At 31.1% G+C, this 21,230-nt stretch overlaps 3 protein-coding genes and 2 long non-coding RNA genes across 8 annotated transcripts; 3 read left to right on the top strand and 2 right to left on the bottom strand.

Annotated features, from left to right (window-relative positions):
- Nucleotides 1,001–13,393, bottom strand: LOC109352591. The gene is made up of 3 exons (XR_002108381.1): nt 13,310–13,393; nt 11,266–11,271; nt 1,001–1,015 (listed from the first exon to the last, which is right to left on the bottom strand). It is a non-coding gene; the product is annotated as an uncharacterized LOC109352591 (long non-coding RNA).
- On the top strand, nt 7,639–10,543 carry LOC109352590 (suppressor of disruption of TFIIS-like). Of its 2 annotated transcripts, none has more exons than XM_019594692.1 (9): nt 7,639–7,738; nt 8,519–8,593; nt 8,682–8,747; nt 8,999–9,096; nt 9,196–9,233; nt 9,327–9,414; nt 9,506–9,844; nt 10,129–10,194; nt 10,299–10,543. In XM_019594692.1, the coding sequence occupies exons 2-9, from the start codon at nt 8,533–8,535 to the stop codon at nt 10,449–10,451; spliced, it is 909 nt and encodes a 302-aa protein (XP_019450237.1). In that variant the 5' UTR covers nt 7,639–7,738; nt 8,519–8,532; the 3' UTR covers nt 10,452–10,543. The 2 variants fall into 2 exon arrangements, with proteins under 2 accessions (XP_019450237.1, XP_019450238.1); XM_019594693.1 differs by having other exon boundaries at nt 7,653–7,657.
- LOC109352592 lies at nt 8,162–8,512 on the bottom strand. Its single transcript, XR_002108382.1, has 2 exons — nt 8,348–8,512; nt 8,162–8,298 (listed from the first exon to the last, which is right to left on the bottom strand). It is a non-coding gene; the product is annotated as an uncharacterized LOC109352592 (long non-coding RNA).
- LOC109352589 (uncharacterized protein At5g02240-like) lies at nt 13,056–15,847 on the top strand. Its single transcript, XM_019594691.1, has 8 exons — nt 13,056–13,377; nt 14,181–14,452; nt 14,538–14,574; nt 14,676–14,773; nt 14,943–15,004; nt 15,348–15,471; nt 15,575–15,758; nt 15,800–15,847. Exons 1-7 carry the CDS (start codon nt 13,110–13,112, stop codon nt 15,692–15,694), a joined length of 981 nt encoding a protein of 326 aa, XP_019450236.1. The 5' UTR covers nt 13,056–13,109; the 3' UTR covers nt 15,695–15,758; nt 15,800–15,847.
- Nucleotides 17,940–21,215, top strand: LOC109352587 (pentatricopeptide repeat-containing protein At1g12300, mitochondrial-like). 3 transcript variants are annotated; one of them, XR_002108379.1, is made up of 4 exons: nt 17,940–19,640; nt 19,735–20,286; nt 20,437–20,953; nt 20,993–21,215. XR_002108379.1 is itself a non-coding variant. In XM_019594688.1 (2 exons), the coding sequence occupies exon 1, from the start codon at nt 18,040–18,042 to the stop codon at nt 19,633–19,635; it is 1,596 nt and encodes a 531-aa protein (XP_019450233.1). In that variant the 5' UTR covers nt 17,940–18,039; the 3' UTR covers nt 19,636–19,640; nt 19,735–20,429. The 3 variants fall into 3 exon arrangements, 1 of the variants encoding a protein (XP_019450233.1); XR_002108380.1 differs by having other exon boundaries at nt 19,735–19,875; nt 20,993–21,214; XM_019594688.1 differs by lacking the exons at nt 20,437–20,953; nt 20,993–21,215 and having other exon boundaries at nt 19,735–20,429.

The following is a 21,230-nucleotide window of genomic DNA, read 5'->3' as shown; positions in this document are numbered from 1 at the left end:
TGGAATTAACCCACATAGTGCTCAAAGTTGCTCCCACGGTACATGGCCAATGATGTTGGTGATATACAACCTACTTCATTCTCTATGCATGAAGCACAAATATGTGATGTTATCTATGTTAATTTCTGGACCTAAACAACCAGGAAATGACATAGACATATATTTGGCTCCATTAATTGAAGACTTGAAGTAAATATGGGAGACATACATAAATGTATATGATGCGTATAGGGAAGAAAGCTTCAACTTGAAGGCTTTGTTGTTCGGCACAATCAGTGATTTCCCTGCATATGGTAATTTGTCTGGATATAGTACCAAAGGACATTTTGCAAGTCCTGTATGTGAAGACAATACTCATTCAATGAGGTTGGAACACTATAAAAAAGAATGCCTTCCTTGGCCACCATAGATTTTTGCCTTCAGATCATCACTATCGACGATGGAGAAAAGAAACAATGAAAAAGGTCGTGCTCCTTTGTCGTTGACATGTAAGCAATTATTTCAAAAGCTAAAGAGTTTGAATACTAACTTTGATAAACCTTTTGCAAAAGAAATTGTCACAAGTGAGTGGAAAAAAAGGTCAATCTTCTTTAAATTTTTGAATTGCCATATATGTAAGACATTTCCTCGATGTTATGCATATTGAAAAATGTGTTTGAAAGTCTCATTAGTAACTTACTCAATGTCCCTGGTAAGACCAAAGATGGCTTGAATGCAAGGTTGGACTTGGTTAGTATGAGAATAAGAAAGGAATTGGGGCCGTTAATGAAGGGAAAACATACATTTCTACCTCTAACAACTTATACTTTATCGAGGAAGAAGAAAATTGAATTTTGTAAATTTATTCATGGTGTTAAAGTTTCAGAAGAGTACTCTTCCAACATTTAAAACCTTGTATCAATGAAAGACCTCAAGTTAAAAGGTCTTAAATCTCATGATTGTCATGTACTTATGGAGTATTTCTTGCCTATTGGAATACGGTCAATTCTACCTAAAAAAGTTCGAGGAACCATAACTAGGTTATGCTTCTTCTTCAAGGCAATTTGTAGCAAAATGATTGACCCTGAGAAATTATCCGCATTGAAAAGACAAGTTATTTTGACTTTGTGTGAGCTTGAAATGTATTTCCCACCTTCTTTTTTATATAATGGTTCATCTGAGCATTCATCTTGTTCGAGAGACACAACTATGTGACCATTCCTATATGAGATGGATGTACCCCTTTGAGCATTATATGAAGACATTAGGGTATGTGAAGAACCGATCAAGACCAGAGAGTTGTATTGTCGAGCGATATGTTGTTGAAGAAACTCTTAATTTTTGTATCGGATACCTTACAAATGGTGATTTCATGGGCATTCCAAAGCCTCGATATGCAAAAAAAAAAAACATTGGGTGAATGTATTAATGGGAATGACATATTGACTATAACAAGAACCAAATTGGAGCAAGCGCACTTATATTTTTTACATAATGTCGACGAGGTTGAGCCATATGTTGAAACACACAAGGAGATGTTAAGGAAGTGTTACCCAAGTAAGAATGAAAATTGGATTTCCAAAGAGCATAATCGATTTTTCATAAAGTGGCTAAAAAATCACATTGATGAGGAGTTGCATATAAATGCACATTCTGTTTCCGAAAGATTGAAATGGTTAGCCAATGGTCCAAGCCTTCATGTCTTATCCTACACTGTTTACCTAATTAATAGGTTCACATTTTATACGAAAAAACAAGATGATCAAAGTAAAATGCAAAATAGTGGTGTAACTCTTGTTGCTCAAACTTTACACATGTCAAGTGCAAAAGATAGAAACCCAATATATGCGAACATGTCATACTTTGGAGTGATTGAACACATATGAGAATTGGATTACACAATGTTTTGGATGACATTTTTTATTGTATATGGGTTGATAACAATAATGGCTTCCGAGTTGATGAGTTAGGGTTCATGCAAGTGGATCTTAATAGACCATAATATAAAGATGATCCATTTATTCTAGCATCACAAGCTCCACAAGTATTCTATGTTAGTGACTCAGCTGATATGAAATGATTCATTGTTCTTTTAACTAACAAAATAATCGTCAATAATATTGATGACTAAGAATATGAAGATCATCCTTTTTTGGGACATATCAGTCGCGTGAGAGCGGACCAACTACAAATGATAATTTATATACAAGAGATGATCACGATGAAAGGCATTTGATAAATCAATATGCTCCTCCAAACAAGGATGACCATACAAGACAAAAACAATCAAAGAAAATGAAAAAGTAGATGCAAGTAGTCTTTGTATTATTATAGCTTAATTTTGATTGTTTGTAATTTGTATAATATTGTTTCTTTGTAATTTGTGTAATTTTTTATTTGTAATTATGTATTCTGTCAAAGCATAATTGACATGATATTCATTGTTTGTATTTTATATTGTATTGATGTTTAATAAAACAAACTTCTGACCTGTATTAATGTGTCTATGTTATTTAGAATGTATAAATGTATGTGTTGTTGAGAATGTCTATTATTCTAATAAATGTATATGCAAGTATTAATTTATACAAATCAACAACGAATTATAGGGGAAGCTCTGACATGTGTTGTTGTAAAGGATAACTACAACAACGCTTTTTATAGAAAGCATTGTTGTACATTATTAACACAGCAGTGTTATGTGTATGATGCATTGTTGTTTGTATTAAGGTGTTGTTTGAGAAATTTTATGAATAATACAACAACGCTTTTCTGTTATTAAGCTGTTAAATATATGAACTTCAACAGCGCAACAATAAACGCTATTAATAAGACCTATAAAATGTGTTGTTTATGTAAGACCTATATGACAACGCTTTGTGGATGATGCGCTGTTGTACTGATGCAGTATATGATAATACTTTTTGTGTGTTGTGTTGTGGTATATAATCAATACAGCAATATTTGTGAAGTGCTGTTAATGATGACCATATACTACCGCGATCAAACAGAAAGCGCATGAAAGTGCTATTATACATCTAAAATAAACGCTGTTGAATAGCAACTCTGGCGTAATGCAAGTTTTCTCATTCTCTTTTTCCATCTAAAAATCAACTCGCAAATAGACTCATAAAATGTTCCTCCTACTTATGGTTATCATCCGTTCATCACCTACCCTAGTGGTCATTTTCCAATTTTGTAGTTTATGAGAATTGCCCACAGAAAAAGAAGTAAGGTGCTTTTGGTTCACATGTTTCATATATTTGATGGTGATATGTGAATTGTTGTGATCCCTAGTAATTGAGAGGAAAGTATCGTGTAAAACAATCTAAAAAATAATATATAATTATAATTATATCATTTTATTTGTATTTATAATGATATTTTTATTCTAAAAAATAATTGTAAAAATAGTATTTCTCTCTCCGTTAACAGATAAGGTCCCTATTCTACAAGTTGGTGGTAAATAGAACAATACACCACTATAACAATCAAGTTGCATCACTAGCTAGGTTTCATTAGAAGGCTGAATTAAATGAGTGGTATGTTTTTCTTTTTATACTATAAAGTGTATCCTTTTATCTTATAAGTAATGAACTAATCTGTTTTAGGATATATGATTGACCCTTCCAACAAGTGTCACTCTTATAAACTAAACTATTAACATTTTGGTCTTTCTAAAAATCTAGCAGAAATTTACACGATTAAATCAAAATGAGTGGTGTGTGACATTGTGACAGATGTATATAGAGTATGGACCAGTAATGAAGATTAAAGGTGTAATAAGTGTTGTCCACATTGATATAAGTCAAGAGCTGGGGTGTGCTCTTAGCCTCAAATTTTATCCGGAGGTGGTGTGAGCTTAAAATGGCACAAACTTTGATTAAAGATATAATATATTAATATGTATGTTCTTCATGGAGGCTAGTTCAATATCAATCAATGTCACAATTATTTGACACAATCAATTAAACTTTTCCTTTGTGGGGGTGTAACATTTATGTTCAATCTAAAGTTTTATATATAACCAATAAATTATTCACGTGGAGTAAGATGTGCTAAAAATATAAATATATCGTCATGACAAACACAAATTCCTTACATTGGGTTGAATTTATATTATTAAACTAAAATGATGATACATGTGAATGAAGTTCAAATATTAAATTTCAATTCTCATTATTTTTTAATAATAGACATTTTTCATAGTCTCTCATCTGTTGAGTGAATCACATGTCAGTTTTTTAAATACAAAATTAAATTTGGATCAGTATTTTTTCTATTTGATTTTTTAGGAAAATATTTGTAGTTATCATAATTGGAAATATTTTTCACAACTAATAATATTTACTAGTGTTGTGAGAACTGTACCATATTAGGTGGTCTGACCGGTTCACTAACCGAACTTGATAACAACTCTGGTTTGCAGTCTTAATCGAATTAGAGTTTGACCACTTTGAACCGGGAAAATTCTGGTCTGACTGTGTTAAACCGTGTTAAACTAGAATAACTCGGGGAAGTAAACTGGACGGTTTACTTCAAATTAAAAAAATGGAACACTACTCTAATCATTTTCTTTTACTCCAGTCTAATAAAACATTGAGAGATATTATTTTAATATAACTATACATAATTATTAATTATATAAAATTTTATAATTTATATATAAGTATACATTTATTGATAAAAATATTAATTATATAAAATCATTCGGTCTGATCTGACCGTTTAAAATGATTAAACCTTATACGAAACCTTTTTCATGTTTGACGTCTAGTTCTAGTTTCACAACATTGATATTTATTACTCATTTATTTTGGAGGATTTTGTAAATAACAATTATTATAATTACATCAACTAATTGATCTAATTACCTACTAATACAAAATTTTACATTTAATTACTTTTCAATTCCGACAAATTTTTCTAAAATTATAATATTATGAACTTTAGATTAAGGGAGTGATCTGTTTACACCCAAGTTCCATTTATACTAATTGCACTAAATCTCAGCCGTTCATTTTCTTAAATCTAATGGACCAAACAAGTGAGTGCAATAAGTTATTTAAAATTTCTCTTTTTCTCTCTCATCATTTATTGCACTCATCCATTTAATCTGTTAGATTTAAGAAAATAGAGGGCTAAGATTTAGTGTAATTAGTGTAAACGAAATTTGGGAATAAACGGCTCTTAGAATTGTGTTTGAAGTTATCTATCATTTCCATATATACATTTATTGATAGAATGAAATTTTTTATTTTACTTGAATTATTTTATGTTTAACACAACTAACTTACAAGCTAGGTAAAAGCTTATAATCAGCTATATAACTGATACATATGTCCACCCTACAAATAAGGCTATCATTTATTCCCTACACCCAAAAATTATATAATAAGCTTTTTATTATAAAAAGCTCAATGATTGCATTGTACTTTATTTCCTTCCCCTAATAATGAATGATATAATGACTATAAATATGTACACTAACAATCATAAAATAATTATATATAATAAAATATGGTTTTTTTTGTGTGTGTCTCGTATAGTTTCTATTGATGGAAGTAATATTAATTATTGTGCTAAGATCATGGTAAGCAGATTTAATTCAATTGCACAAGATCTGAAAAATAATTTTTATTCAAGATTATGCCACATTCATATCTGTACATCCTCTCAATCATTGATGGGTTTAATATAAAATTTTATGGATGATTATATGGTCAATGATATCGACATTTTGATCAAATTTTTTAATGTGTTGATGTTGGATTATTACTATAATAATCACCATTAATTGCATGCTATTATATATTATAGTTTTTGTAGGTCATCTACGTGGGTGCATTGCATTGTGTTGTAGGACTTGTCCCATAAATAATGGCTGCTTAGATTATATACATATTAGATATACCATAGAACTTTGGATTTTGGCTTATTTTTAAGTATTACTAACAAGACCAAGGAAATAATAACAATAATTATGTATAATGATTTGTGATGCTCCTAATCCATTAGCAACAATCATGGAAGAGAAAATGATAAAAAAATGGGACTTTTAGCCCCTAAGGTTTGGTTAACTTGTGAGAGTACTAGAAAGTGCACCATGCAAATATAATAATAAAATAATTACCTATTAAAAAAATTAAGAAGCTAAATAGAGAAATATATGTACAATCTGAATTTATGGATTTCTTCTATGTTAGAAATAAGAATGAATGTTTACCATGGTAAAAAGAATAATGTAAACTTCAAGGTACAACCTATGAGTGTGTCTTTCTATATATTAAAAAAAGTATGTATGTATAAAGTTTCAACATTTCATAGTTCTTTTATATAAAAAAAGTATATTCTTTTCTTTTGGTACATTCTTACCATTGTGATCTACTATTCTTACGTTAGTGACTTCTATATATCATTTATCATCAAGATTTATTTTATTATTATATTCACTAGAATGAGTTGAAATAATACTCCAAAACAAATGCTATGGAATGGGTTATATTACACTTGAATGACAGTTTAATTACCAATAAGATGTTTGGTATAGTGATATATAGTTCTGCTAGATTTCTAGGATGACCAAAAGATTAAAAGTTCGATTCCTATGAGCGGCATTTATTTGGATGAACAGTCAAACATTCCAAAAGAGATTGATTCCTGAGGAAATACACTTTGGTAGTAAAAAAACGAGAGTTTAATATATTCTCTTAGTTTGATGGGCAAGGAAGATTTGTATATTAATTATTAGTTGGCCATAATGTCTTTTTTTTCTGTTCACTAATAAATCAACAGATAAGTGATGATTTATATAAATATATGAGAACGGGTGATTTATATAAGATAGATTTTCTTTTTGTAATCTTAATTATTGGACTTTTTTATAGGCTTTAATTATTGGATTTAATATATACCCATTATTAAACATTGATAAGATTTGTTAAAAACTAAATACATGAGTTTTTTCTTTAAATGCACTATTGTAGTAACTCTTACTACATCCACAATGCTAGTGTGGAAGAGTCTTGATTATGGTTGGGGGACAAAATATAATGTGAGGTCTTTTAATTAAGACATTCACTTATTAATTCTTGTATGAGGAAAAAAATGTATGTATTAGTATTATATGAGTATTACATACTATTAATACATCATCAATTATACATATTTAATTATTATCGATTTTTTTAAAAATGTATATACATTTTTGCAACATAAATATTACACTCTTCTTGTATTCCCCTAATAATAAAATAATATTTGGTTGAGTTTTTTATTTTATTTTGGTGAATTTTATATTTCCAAGTAATTATAACTACACTAATATTTATTTTTATGCAATTTTAATTTATAATATTCTTGCATATAAATATATATTTTGAAAATATGAAATTTAAATTATTAATAAAATACATAAATAATATCTGCAATGAAAAAAAACTAAATTTTAAAAAATGAATTTATTATATTTGAAATTTAAAAACACAAATGAATAAATTAAATTTATGTAATAATTGTTAAGAGTCTTAACTCTTAATTCCTACGAATAGGAAGAATGTCATGTAAAATGTGAATGATTTGAAATTGAAATAAGTCTGGAAAAAATAATATTGATTTTACTGAAATACCCTGCTGCATAAGAAACCATTTGTTATATATACTCTTCTTTGGCTCTATGGTTCTTCCTCCCTCTCCACCTTGAATCCTTCAATACCATTCATTCTATTCTACAAAATTATCAATCTTTATACTTTTTGTGGTAAGCCAATGATTTTAGTTGTTCCTTTAATCTATTAGTATTAATTATCATTTTGGTGTGTTTTCTTTGCCAAGAATCCTTCTAAATCATGGTTCCTTAATGATTCAACAAAAAAAACCATGTAAACATTGAGTTTGTGATTTCAGTTTTGCTTTTTGAATTCTCAAAATTCATTAAGTACTGAAGAAATGTTTATTTCCTTATAATAAACATTTTGCAACATTTATCCCTTTATAATATGAGGCTTCAAAAATATGCATGGTTTTTATAAATATGTGTTGATTTTTATAAATATACAGTTCAATCAAGAAACTTTGCTAAATAAGTGATTCTATGATTCCAAAAGTTGAAGCATTTTGCAAAAGGATTTCCCTTGTCTAATGAACTATGTTCAAAGGACTATAATGAACTATGAGTGATTCTCTAGTTTTAATAATTGAATGCAACTTTTGAACTTTCTCTTATTTCTTTAAGATATGTGTCCCAAAGGGTCACTATTTCACCAATTATTTTTCTCAAATTCAATCTATTCCACTTGTTGTGGATTGTCCACTCATAATCTAAACAAAACCTTATCCCAAATTGATTGGATTAGCACCTTTGTTTTACTTTAAGATTCTTTAGCTTCTTTTGGTGCTAATCTGAGTCAAATAAGACATTTTTTTTATTTCAATCATGTATAGGTTGAGAACTACAATAAATTTTTCATATAAATTTTGGTTGGTTCATGTTGTCATGGAACATAGTTTTCACTTGCTTTTGTTGTCTTGTTTTCTTAAGGTTTTGTGCCTGAAATGGAGAATGAAAATCACTTCAGACAGGCCCAGAGACCAAAATATGATTGCCTTCTTTTTGGTGAGTTTTCTAGACAAATTATCATCAATTAAATCCCAAATTTGAAACTTAATTTAGATATGATTCTAACTATGATATTTTGATGCAGATTTAGATGATACTTTGTATCCATTAAGCACTGGCTTTCATAAAGTATGCACCCAAAATATTAGAGGTGAGAGTGTAGGAAAAGAGATCGGTCATTTCAGATCATGTCTTATATGTTATTATATGTTAATAAAAATTTGTTATGTCTAATAAAAATTTTAAATTTTCACTATTACGGTTGTTTTTGCTTTATTTTCATTGGTACGAGATAACAAATGAGACTCGATCTGAGACAACAAATCTATGTTTCTTTTTTTTGCCAATGGTTATTTGTTTATGGTTTTTTGACTTGTGTTACTTGGTACCATTGGTCTATAGAGTATATGGAGGAGAAGCTTGGTATAGAGAAAAGCAAAATTGATGAATTGTCCAACCTTCTCTACAAGAATTATGGAACAACTATGGCTGGTTTAAGGGTATGTTTTCCTTCATATTTATTTCTACTTTTAATTTATCAAAATGGGTTTTCATTGTTGAATTCAGAATACTGATTTTATGTTTCATTGTGAATTCAGGGAATCGGATATGACTTTGACTATGATTATTATCATAGGTACATATCTTTATTTTTATTTACTTATTTTTTCTTATCCTAAAGTTTACTTTGAAGTAGTGACATTTATTTTTCAACTTTTTTGTATTACAGTTTTGTTCATGGAAGATTACCTTATGAGAATCTAAAACCAGACCCAGTTTTGAGGAACCTCTTGCAAAGCCTACCTTATAGGAAGCTTGTAAGTTATTTATAATGAAATGGAACCAATATAATACAAAAATAATTGACCATAATCTTATGAAACCTCTTTGATTTTTTTTTCTATATAGATTTTCACAAATGCAGACAAAGTTCATGCAGTTAAGGCACTAAACAAGCTTGGATTAGAGGATTGTTTTGAAGGAATCATATGCTTTGAGACTCTTAATCCCATAAACAAGAGCACTGTTTCTGATGATGAAGATGATATTGAATTTATTGGTTCTAGCAAAACCAATGATCCAAACACATATAATGGTGCTAGTAGATCCAAAATATTTGACATCATAGGGCATTTTGCTCAACCTAATCCTCGTGCAGTTTTGCCAAAGACACCAATTATCTGTAAACCTTCGAAAAATGCCATTGAATTTGCTCTAAAGATCGCCGATCTTAACCCTCAGAGAACAGTAAGAAAAAAATCGAACTATCAAACTCGGAATAAAATCACTTATAACATTATCTATGCTAATTCCATAGGTTACTCCTATGATTAGTCGAAAAAATAAAGTTAATAAATATTTATCTCGAAAAAAAAATTTATTTTATCGACCAATCAACTAAATCAACATAAGAGTTGACAAACACATATGGTTGTGTTACAAATGATGTTACATACGATTCAACCTATGAATTAATTTTTGTTGGCCCAAATTTTCTTACATCTTAATTTGTATATATTTGTCATTTTCAGATGTTCTTTGAGGATAGTGTCAGAAACATACAAGCTGGAAAGTGTGTAGGACTTCACACTGTGCTGGTAATAAAATCATTGGCTAATTTTGTTGTGTAATATGAAATGATTATTACCTTATGGAAATTAATAATTAATAATTAATATTATTGATTGGTATATAAATTCAGGTAGGTACATCTCAGAAAGTTAAAGGTGCAGATTATGCCTTAGAAAATATCCACAACCTTAGAGAAGCAGTGCCTGAATTATGGGAAGCTGATATTATATCTGATGTTTCTTATACTTCCAAACTTTCTGTGGAGACATTTGTGACTGCTTAGGACTTAGGATTGTGTATAAGGAACCCATCAATAGTTGTTCAAACAAAATTCAAGGAAAAGGAAAATAAATTGTCATTTAAGTGTCATTTTCGTAGTTTATTTGTACAACTAATGATATTTTTTCACCTTATGAGTAATCAATCATTCTCTTTTTTCAGAGTCTTTTTTTGTATTATTAAGGGTATCATCTCACCTATCGATAAGAAACTAATCTCTTTTAGAGTGTATATGATTGCCTCTTCCAACAAGTGTCGCTCATAAGAATCGAATCTTTAACCTTTTTTCATCATCCTAGGATTCGGGACCTTACATCATTAGATCAATACATTGTTGATGTCTTTATAAGAGTTTTAACACAAATGGTTAATTTTTTATCAAATGTATTCTTAACTATCATTCTAGATAGAGAAAAATTAATATAATTGAAAGAAGTATAATAGAAAAAATTAATAACAATTTTATTAAAAAAGAAGTGATTATGTAGATTTATATAAAATAAGCTAGGACAAGTGATTATGAAGCACTTGCTCCAATGCTATTAATATGAACTTGTTAATTACATAACAAATTGATAACAAGGATTGAGTTTGGGAATCACAATCTAAATTGATTATCTTATAAATTTGTCAATTGAGTGTGGTATATAAGGTGCCAAAATAGATGAATTCCATGTATTTTGAGTAAGATTGTAACATATAATAAAAAAAACAATCTAACTAATCCAATAACAATTCACTAAAAATGCATTAAAAATTCCTATCCATCCATGTCCTATTTAATAAAAACAATCTAATTCATCCATTATTCCATTTACTAATTTCTAATTGATGGAATTCAACCTATCCATTTAAAAAAATATTATACTGAAATTTTGTTTAGCCTTTTTATTGATATCTCTTAAAGGTATTATAAAAATGTTTTCATGAAAGCTTTTTACTTGAAAATGCTAAAAAAAACGTTTATAATGCAAAAGTTTAATGATAATGCATTTATAATGAGTAGACATATCTTTTCATATACTTTATATCATTCCATGTGTGAAAGTGTGAGATAGGTTAAAAATAAAATAATTAATGATATTTATTAAATATCTAAAACATTATGATGTTTTTTCTGAATATTATAATGACTATCATAAGGAAGAGAAGTAGTTTTGTGATAGAAAAATGAATGTGATGGTTAAGAATAATTTTTTAAAGTGGGTATGAACATTCCTATTTATCATTTTTGAATAAATTCTCATATTGTGCATGTTTTAACATGGGACCACATCACATACATTTATCAATAATTAAAATATAAAAAAACCATTAAACAAAATAAAAAGAAATTTAATATAAAAGTTGAAGACAAAAAATTAATTTTTTGATATATTAAATGAAGTTAAACAAATTATATTATCACAAATTTAACTTTTTGAGTCATTATATCATAATTTATTAAAACAAAATACGTATGTCATGCTTAAAAAAATTTGATAGGACCATAGACATTACCACTTTTGCCCTCACTTCCTAACTCAATAGATTGTGTTAGTAAAAATTAAAGCTATTACAGTTGTCATGTCATGCTCTGAGATAGAAGTGTCAAAATTGGTGAGTTGGGGTGGGCCAGCATGCTAAAACCCGAAAATTTATAAGGCATAAGTATTATATTATGTATTTTTATTGTATTCGAGATTTTTAGTTCAGACCAGTTAGACTATACTAAAATCAGATTGGACCTAGACTTATCCGGACAGATTTCTACTATCCGTTTTTTCTTATTCTTTTTTCATTTTAAGCACAATATCAAAATATGTATCAAATCAAATGAGAAGAAACATTAAATCATATACATTCTACATTTTCTTCTTTAATTGTGTATTTAATTAGATTATATTTTAAAACAAAAACATATTAAAAACAATAAATTACAACAACACTAAAATACAACATAATTGTTTAACATAAAATTTTTGCACAACCAAATTTAACACGTACTAGTTCACAATAAAAGTATTGATAATAAGCTTATGAGCATTCAAAGAATCTTCATATGAAAAATAAAGAATAATTATCATATATTATGATGATGATTATACTTCAATATATAGAACTTCTTCTAAACTTGAGTATATGCTACCATTATATTACTTTTGATAGTGTGTAAATGTATATATATTAAAGTGAAATCATAAATTTTATTGTGTTAGAATGTGATACTCCAATAGAAATTAAAGGCTTAATAAACAAATTATACTAAAAATCATATAAGTGGATTTGATTTCACATCTTAACTCAAACATAATGCATTAGATGAGTTTGTTTGAATCAGGTATAACAAGTGTGTTAAAAAATTATACATTAATTTTATAAAAAAAGATAAATATTTTAAAATTTAAATAAAAAATAATTTTTAATATTACGTGGATCGACCCACCACAAACTGCAACCCACTTCAAGCAGATTTGTATTGTAATTTCATAAATATAAATTAAATTTAAAACTTTTTAGCTCGGTCGAGTTTAGCCCGATCTGAACTAACCCAAACGCGTCCATCCAGGTATCCCATTTTCACAGCTATTTATGTGATAAGGCAAAGGATAAGAAAACATGTACCTTAAACTATTGAAGTGAAAGTCACAAGTATCTTCCCCAATTCTACCATCACTCACAAATGGTTATGGCTACACGTGCTCCATTTATGACCTCTACCATTCCCTCTCCCAACCAACAATGCCATAAATGTTGTTGGGTGCCACAAGCTTCATTTTCTTCTTCCTCGTTAAAGTTTCAATCTTTTCCTTCTTCATTGTCTTTGGTTTCATTTCCAACAAGTAGGAGTAACCATAAGTGTGTGAAGAGGTTGATTGGAACTAGTGTTGTAGCTATGGCTGATTCCTCAAAGAGCACTGTTCTTGTTACTGGAGCTGGTGGTCGTACAGGTTAGTTCATTTTGTTCTATGATTTCATGTCTTTTTTTAACTTAAATGCAGTGTTTTAAATTCTGGTTGTGATTGGGGTTATGGATGTGGTTACTATAATTACGGTCATTGCGGCAGTTGCGACGCGGTCCATGCAGCTCGATATTATCCGATGTGGTTGCATCATGGCCTTATCATTGTGATTCGGTGTCATACTGCAATTGTGATGTCATGCGATTGTGGGGGTCACCGCAATCACAATATTGCAGCCACATCACGTGATGTGATCCGCAATTTGATTCACAGCTTGTATGCTTTCTTGAACTAGAAATGAAAACAAAAATGAACAATAGGGTGGAGAGAATTTGGACCAGAAATGATATTTCGGGTTTGAAGTAAATGGTGAAATTAATAATGTATAATAAAAGTGGAGGTAATATTAGCTTTTGAATGATGTAAATTACTTATAAGGTATGTGAACTTGCATTCCGTCCGACGATTTAATTTGTGATCCACGGCGATTTCCGTAGTCTTTGCAATCAGATAAGGGTTGTGTCAGCTGCATTTTCCGCAATTTTGGTAAATATAGTGGAGACTATAACTACAACCGTAATTTAAAACATTGATTCTGTCATTCAAATTAGATAGTTCTATTTGCAACGACTAGTTTATACGATGCAATACACGTTGGGAACTTCTAGAGTATTTCTTCGATCTGAAAGTTGAAATAAATTCAATTCATGACTGCATGCCTTGATTGAAAGTAGCCAAAAGAAGATAGAGTTGTCCTTCTTAATGCGGTCTAACCGGTGTTACATTTTCAGGACAAATAGTCTTCAAGAAGTTAAAAGAGAGGTCGGATCAATATGTTGCTAGAGGTCTAGTTAGAACAGAAGAAAGCAAACAGAAGATTGGTTCTGCAGACGATGTTTTTGTTGGGGATATAAGAGACTCTGCAAGTCTTGTTCCTGCAATCGAAGGTATCGATGCTCTCATAATTCTCACTAGCGGGGTGCCACAGATAAAACCTGGATTCGATCCAACCAAAGGTCAAAGACCTGAGTTCTATTTTGAAGATGGTGCATATCCTGAACAGGTGCTACATCATTTTTTCTTATGCTAAAGTATCTTTTGACATTTATCTCCATTCTATTCATATTATGGTGTTTGTTTCATATCAGGTTGACTGGATCGGGCAGAAAAATCAAATAGATGCCGGTGAGAATTCAATATCATATCTTCTTTCCATTAACAATAGATCATAATACTACTCATTCATATGCTTTGTGATACTTAAATTATTTCTTCTAAATGAACAGCTAAGGCTGCAGGAGTGAAGCAAATTGTGTTGGTAGGGTCTATGGGTGGAACCGATCTTAACAATCCTTTGAACAGTTTGGGTAATGGGAATATATTGGTTAGTCATGTTTTCTCCATTGCTTTTGAACTTCCTCCTTTTATAGCACTCTGCTCTTAGTTATACGTGAATAGAGATTGTATTTCACTTTAGAGAATGATGTAAAGATAGCATGTTTTTCGTTCCTCATGTGATAGAATGAACATTTTTTTCTTTGATATGATTGCAGGTTTGGAAAAGAAAGGCTGAGCAATATCTGGTTGATTCTGGTATTCCGTACACGATCATAAGGTACACGAATTTCTGTCCATACAACGATGGTTAAGCCTTACTCACACTAGGTTGGGTCAGCTACATGGATTGAACGAAGCCATAATGTTTTATCATAAATCGTATCTCAATACCAAGACATATAGCTGTTCTTGGTTTTTTCTGTTTTGTTTTCCTGTTTTCGTTTTTTAAATCAAAGTGCATCATATTTTGTACGGCTTGACCATTTCCTTCGAAATTGCATTTTAAACAACCCTACAGTTTCAGCTATACCCGCTTGTTTTTGGATGAAACACTTATAGATTTGTAGGTGTTATTTTCTTAAAAACTAAGGGAAACATTCTCACTTTCTACGCTGAGCCAGGGCTGGTGGCTTGCAAGATAAAGAGGGAGGTATTCGGGAACTTCTCGTAGGGAAAGATGATGAGCTTCTCAAGACTGAAACCAGAACCATAGCTAGACCTGATGTTGCTGAAGTCTGCATTCAGGTATCTTTATTTATGAGTATAATCTGTGTAGGGAATCAAATAAAACAGCTCCTATGTTTTTTTGCTGAGATTTGGATGTTCCTGAATTCGATTTCTATAACAGGCACTAAATTTTGAGGAGGCTCAATTTAAGGCATTTGACTTATCATCAAAACCTGAGGGAACAGGTTCCCCAACAAAGGACTTCAAGGCTTTATTTTCTCAGATCACTACTAGATTTTGATTTTCGAAGGTTGTCGTCGTGGTCTAAAGTTCTTCTTATCTATGTTTGAGATTGTAATATGAAGCTGTTAATGCTATCTAAAGCAAATTACATCTTCTCTTGACAATTAAGTAAAAGATTGTTGAAAGCAAATTAATGAAGTGTATGTGTTTGGAAAATCCGACAAGAAAGTGCGTAAACTGTTCGCCCCCTTGAACCCTGCAACAACCGCCGACTATCTTCATCGATTATTAGATCCTTGTGGAAACTGGACATTACTTTCTGCATTGCTGTCTGTACTATCTCATGATCAAAAGCTTGCTGCTAAAATCCAGCCCTTATAACAATGACCCTCATCGAATTTGCGGAAGATTTCCTTGTGATGTTCGAAACTAAATCTTCCTGAAGGGGCAAGCAGCAATGTATAGATAATAAACTTTCAGAAAATCAGCAGCTGATGTTCTATTATAAATTTGACTTCCAATACCGGCCAAGCGCGCCTCAAGGCCATCTGCGAAAATATGAACCGATCTTCGATTCCCAAACCAGATTTCATTCGAAAAACCACTAATCCCGTGAATCCATTTGATCCATTATCATCTACTATGCAAGATTTTTAAAACAAAACTTCAAACTTTAGTCCTAAACCATCTTCAACAATAGCACTTCTTCTCTATAAACCACTAGCCTCTCATTCAGAATCAATAAACATGGATCTCTTATTACTGGCCTTGAGTCTTGTAATGCAAGAGTTATATTCCAAAGTGGGTATCTTGCATTGTTGCTTGAAGATGAAATCATTTCTGAAAGTGCCATATTGCAGTTGAGGAAAAATCATATGCTCTTATTAGGAAAATTTCCCTTTTCTTTCCTCTTTGCCTTTAGGAAAGGGACAGGGAAACCAATCCAGAGCTGTGTCCAATTCCATATATGGGGCCGACGACATATTGCTACCTGAATAAAAGAAAATTTTCTAAAAACAAAAAGTAACATTCTAATTGGCTTGGGACACGGAATGAGATACCATTTAGTGTTGATGTAGAAGACCCATAGAGGAAATATAATAGAGAAAATGACATCGAGAATTTAATGTGGTTCGACAATTTGCCTACGTCCACGGTCGTAGAGCATAAAAGAGAATTATAAGTGTTTCACTCACTTCCCAAAAAAACTAAGTACACCCAGTTTCACTTTCACTTAAGTATTTCTCAAACACTCAAATATTCCTCACAATATTAGAATAAGAGAACAAGAAGAGAGAATATGCACTAAACTAAGTATTTGGTGTGTCTGATGACAATGGCTTGTAACACTCATATTTATAGTCAAAGCTCTTGAAGATTATGTGGCCAAAGGAAAAGAACATTAATGTTGGTTTCACCTTAACCACTTCTTTTACTTGGCTACAAATTCTCTCTTTCTTCAAGATAATCTCTAGCCACTTCTTTAGGCTATAAGAAAGTCTTTTATCATCTTTTTCTTTTAGCCATATTCAATATTTAGGATATGGGATCTTTGTCGAAAGTAGGTGATCAAACAATATAATGAAGTTAGAGTACAAACAAGCTTTTTTATGGTAGCTTCATTATATTATTATAGTCAACAAAACAATTTATATTTAGAGGGACAAGTGGATGAATTTGATGAAAAATGAATAGTAATGTATTTAGAAAGCTATCTACCAACTCATATAAATGGATTATATGGATTTAATTTATCTATGATTTAAATGAATTGTGAATATTTTTGTTATCTCTACTTATAGTCAATCTAAGTTAAAATTAATAGTCGGAAATAGGGATGACAATGGAGTGAATCGATGTCGGGTTTGTGCTTAAACAATCCAAAAGCAAAATTCTGTACCTAAACTTGAACGAAACAGAGTTAAAAAAAGGCTAACATCCTCGCTCCCATTAGGTTATGAATAACCCAAACCCATATCAATAAGTTAAAGGAACATATTTATTCTTTACTATATATAAAAATAAATAAATAAGAGGATAATTTTATAATTTGATTTTTATTATTATTATATAAATGGAATTTGAGTCGGGTTTAGGATTGAATATCATCTATACCAAGTTCAAATCCACTATTTGAAAATGGGGAAAACACAAACTGAAAGTTAAAGCGGGTTTCCCAGTTGACTTCAAACGGATATCCACTGGAGCATATATGATGTCCCACAGTTTGTCTCACTCCATGTGTCATCATGAGTTTGACTTGCTCTTACCAATTAGGGTTACCTTGTTCAGCTACTATTCACACATCCTCTGCTAGAATTACTATATGTTTAAAATTAATGGTTCATTGTGATAATTTCTACCCATTTATCGAATGATTGTGCCACACTCACATTTCACACTATGAAGATTCTGCTGAGTCCAATTAGGTATTCCTTCTTCAATCTCAGACCATACACTAATTCTACTCATGATGCTGTTTCATCATTCAACAATATCATATATAAACCTCACTCTCCTTCCATTATCATTGAAATCAACAAAATTTTGGGTTCTATTGTGAAGTTGAAACAATATGAAACTGTTATTTCACTTTATAAACAAATTGGGTTTTTGGGTATCTCACCATCAATTATTACTATGAGTATATTGATCAATTGTTACTGTCACTTGGGTCAAATGGGTTTTGCTTTTTCTTTGATTGGGAACAATATCAAGAGAGGTTTTCAATTGGATGTAGTTACTTTCAACACTATATTGAATGGACTATGTAACAATGGTAGTGTTAAGAAAGCTCTTGAATTTCATGATCATGTAAGAGCACAAGGGTTTGTGTTTAATCAAGTTAGTTATATTACATTAATCAATGGGCTATGTAAAGTAGGACAAACAAGTGCCGCCGTCGAATTGTTTCTGAAGGTGGAGAGACTAGCAGTTAGGGCTAACTTAAAGATGTATTCTGCTCTCATTGATGGCCTCTGTAAAGATAGACTTGTAGCTGAGGCGCTCGATTTGTTTTCGGAAATGATTGGCGGGGGGATTTCTCCGGATGTTGTCACTTACAATTCTCTAATACATGGTTTGAGCGTTGCCGGTCAATTAAAAGAAGCAACTCAGTTTCTAGACGAAATGCTTCGGAAGAACATCAATCCTACAGTACGTACCTTCAACATAGTCATCGATGCACTGTGTAAAGAAGGGAGGGTCGGAGAAGCCCGAGATGTGTTTGATATGATGGCTAAAATGGGTTATAAGCCTGATGTTTTTACTTATAGTGCCTTAATAGATGGATACTTTTTAATGAAAGATGTTAAGAAGGCATCACAGTTATTTAAGAATATGGACAAAAATGGTGTAGAACCCAGCATTCATACCTATAACATTATGATTGATGGGTATTGCAAGGTTAAAAGGTTGGATGATGCCATGACACTCTTTAACGAAATGCGTCATAGAAACGTAGTTCCGGATACTGTAATTTACAGTTCTCTTATCGATGGCTTATGCAAATCAGGGAGATTCTCATCTGCACAAAATCTTGTTGATGAGATGCATAATAGTGGTCAACCTGTTGGTTTAATCACTTACACTATCTTGATAGATGCTCTTTGCAAAAGCCAAGATCTTGACAAGGCAATTGAGTTGTTCATGCGAATTGTTAACAAAGGAATCCGTCCCGATGTGTGCACATATACTGTTCTTATCGATGGCTTGTGCAAAGGTGGAAGACTAAAGACCGCGAAAGAGTTTTTTCACCATATCCTCACTAAAGGTTGCCGATTAGATGTAAGAACATATTACGTTATGCTGAACGGACTTTTTAAAGAGGGCTTGTTTGATGAAGCAATGACCCTACTTTCGAAGATGGATGACAATGGTTGCCCCCTTGATTCCATAACTGTTGAAAAAGTTATTTCCACTCTTTTAGAGAAAAATGAAATTGAAAAGGCAGAGAAGTTTATTCGCGAAATGAAAGCCAAAGGCTCGGTACATGAATAAACAATGTGAGTCACTTCAATTTCTATTCTGGTTTCACATCTGTTAATTTTTATTTATTTATAAGAATAGTTTTACAATCTTAATTCCTTTTGTTCATAGATGTTGAATTTGCATTGGCCTCACTCTAGCAATAAAAATGAATGATTAGTATTGCTATCAGTTTTCTGAGATGGAGATTTCTATCCTCTTCAAGTTTCGATTCCAAGTCTTCCTTGCATGGAAGGTGGAACATAATGGAATGTAAGTTCTGTTCATTTTGAAGATAATGGTGGATCTTCTTTATTTATTCTGGGATAGAAGAAGAAATTTTATTGAGGAAGAAGAGAAGAGTACAAATAGATGATAAGATATCCTCATAGGAAATAGTAAAAAAAAACTAGGTGGATAAAATCAGGCTTAAATTCTCTGTTTCTCCTCTGGTGTTAGGTTAGTCAAACAATATTTGTGCATCCCATAGTTAAATGCTGAGTTGTTGGAGTATGCTATGAGTGTGCAATTTTTTATTTTGAAGCATTATTGTTAGTTAATCCCTTAACATGGAGGGGCTTAAGTTTCGAATTGTTAAACCATTTGTTTTCTATGACCTGAAGATTGTTTGATGAAATAAAAGTGCTAAAACTAGAGATATTCAACCAATCTGTTATTTCACAGGTTACATAAACTAAATAATCATTACTGCAGTTTTTGGTCTTTTTACTGCTCAGGATTTAGTTTCATTGCTATGTGTCTAAAATTCTACGTGTTTTTGCATACCATTATACATAGAAATCCTTCTTATGTAAAGTTGTATATAATTTGCAGCCTTCAAAAGGAAACATATCATATCATATCATATCATATCAAGGTGATATTTAATTTCTTGGATTCTTATCTTCCCTATAACTTTTTGACACCACCTTACATATTTCTATCAAGAAGTTATGCTTTGTAAGTGGCAAGTATTAAGTCCATGTATAAGAGTTTCACTAATATCTCTCCAAGCATCCCAAGTTCCCTACTACAGTTGATCACTTTAAACAAGTTATCCTCTGTATAATGGTTTCCTGAAGTAATTACTTGCTTCTTTTTCATAACTTTTTTTAAAGTTTGGTCTTCTTAGTATTATTATTATTTATTTTTTGGTCTCCCTTTTGTGGCCCTGGATTTAGCTATATGCAGACTATCTTCATTTGATTCCTAGGAACGACATTTGTTGGGAGGGGCAGTCATGCACTTCAGAAGGGATGGCATTTGAACTCCCTCTTTGTGCACTGAGATGGCATTTGCAATGTTTATATTGGTGCCACTGTTTAAAAGCATGTTGGAAACTACCTTACTTGTCAGACTTAGAATGTAGTGATCATGTTTGCCAGTCAAGAACTGCTATTGATCCAATACTAAGGCTAGACTAACATCTTGTCTATTTAGCATTATTTATTTATATTGATAGCACAAAAACTCTCATATCAATTTTACAGAACAGAGTTTCCATTAGATCTTTGAAGAGGAGGAAATTTCATGTTCTTTGTTAGTCTTTTGTCAGCAAAAGGCTGTGATGTGGTCTTGTGGAATGCTGTTGGTATTTGTATGAACTTGGTATTTGTATGAAAATGATC

This window comes from Lupinus angustifolius, chromosome LG07 (genome assembly GCF_001865875.1).
Source record: "Lupinus angustifolius cultivar Tanjil chromosome LG07, LupAngTanjil_v1.0, whole genome shotgun sequence".
NCBI lineage: Eukaryota > Viridiplantae > Streptophyta > Magnoliopsida > Fabales > Fabaceae > Lupinus > Lupinus angustifolius.
This window is presented reverse-complemented; position numbering and strand designations above follow the sequence as displayed.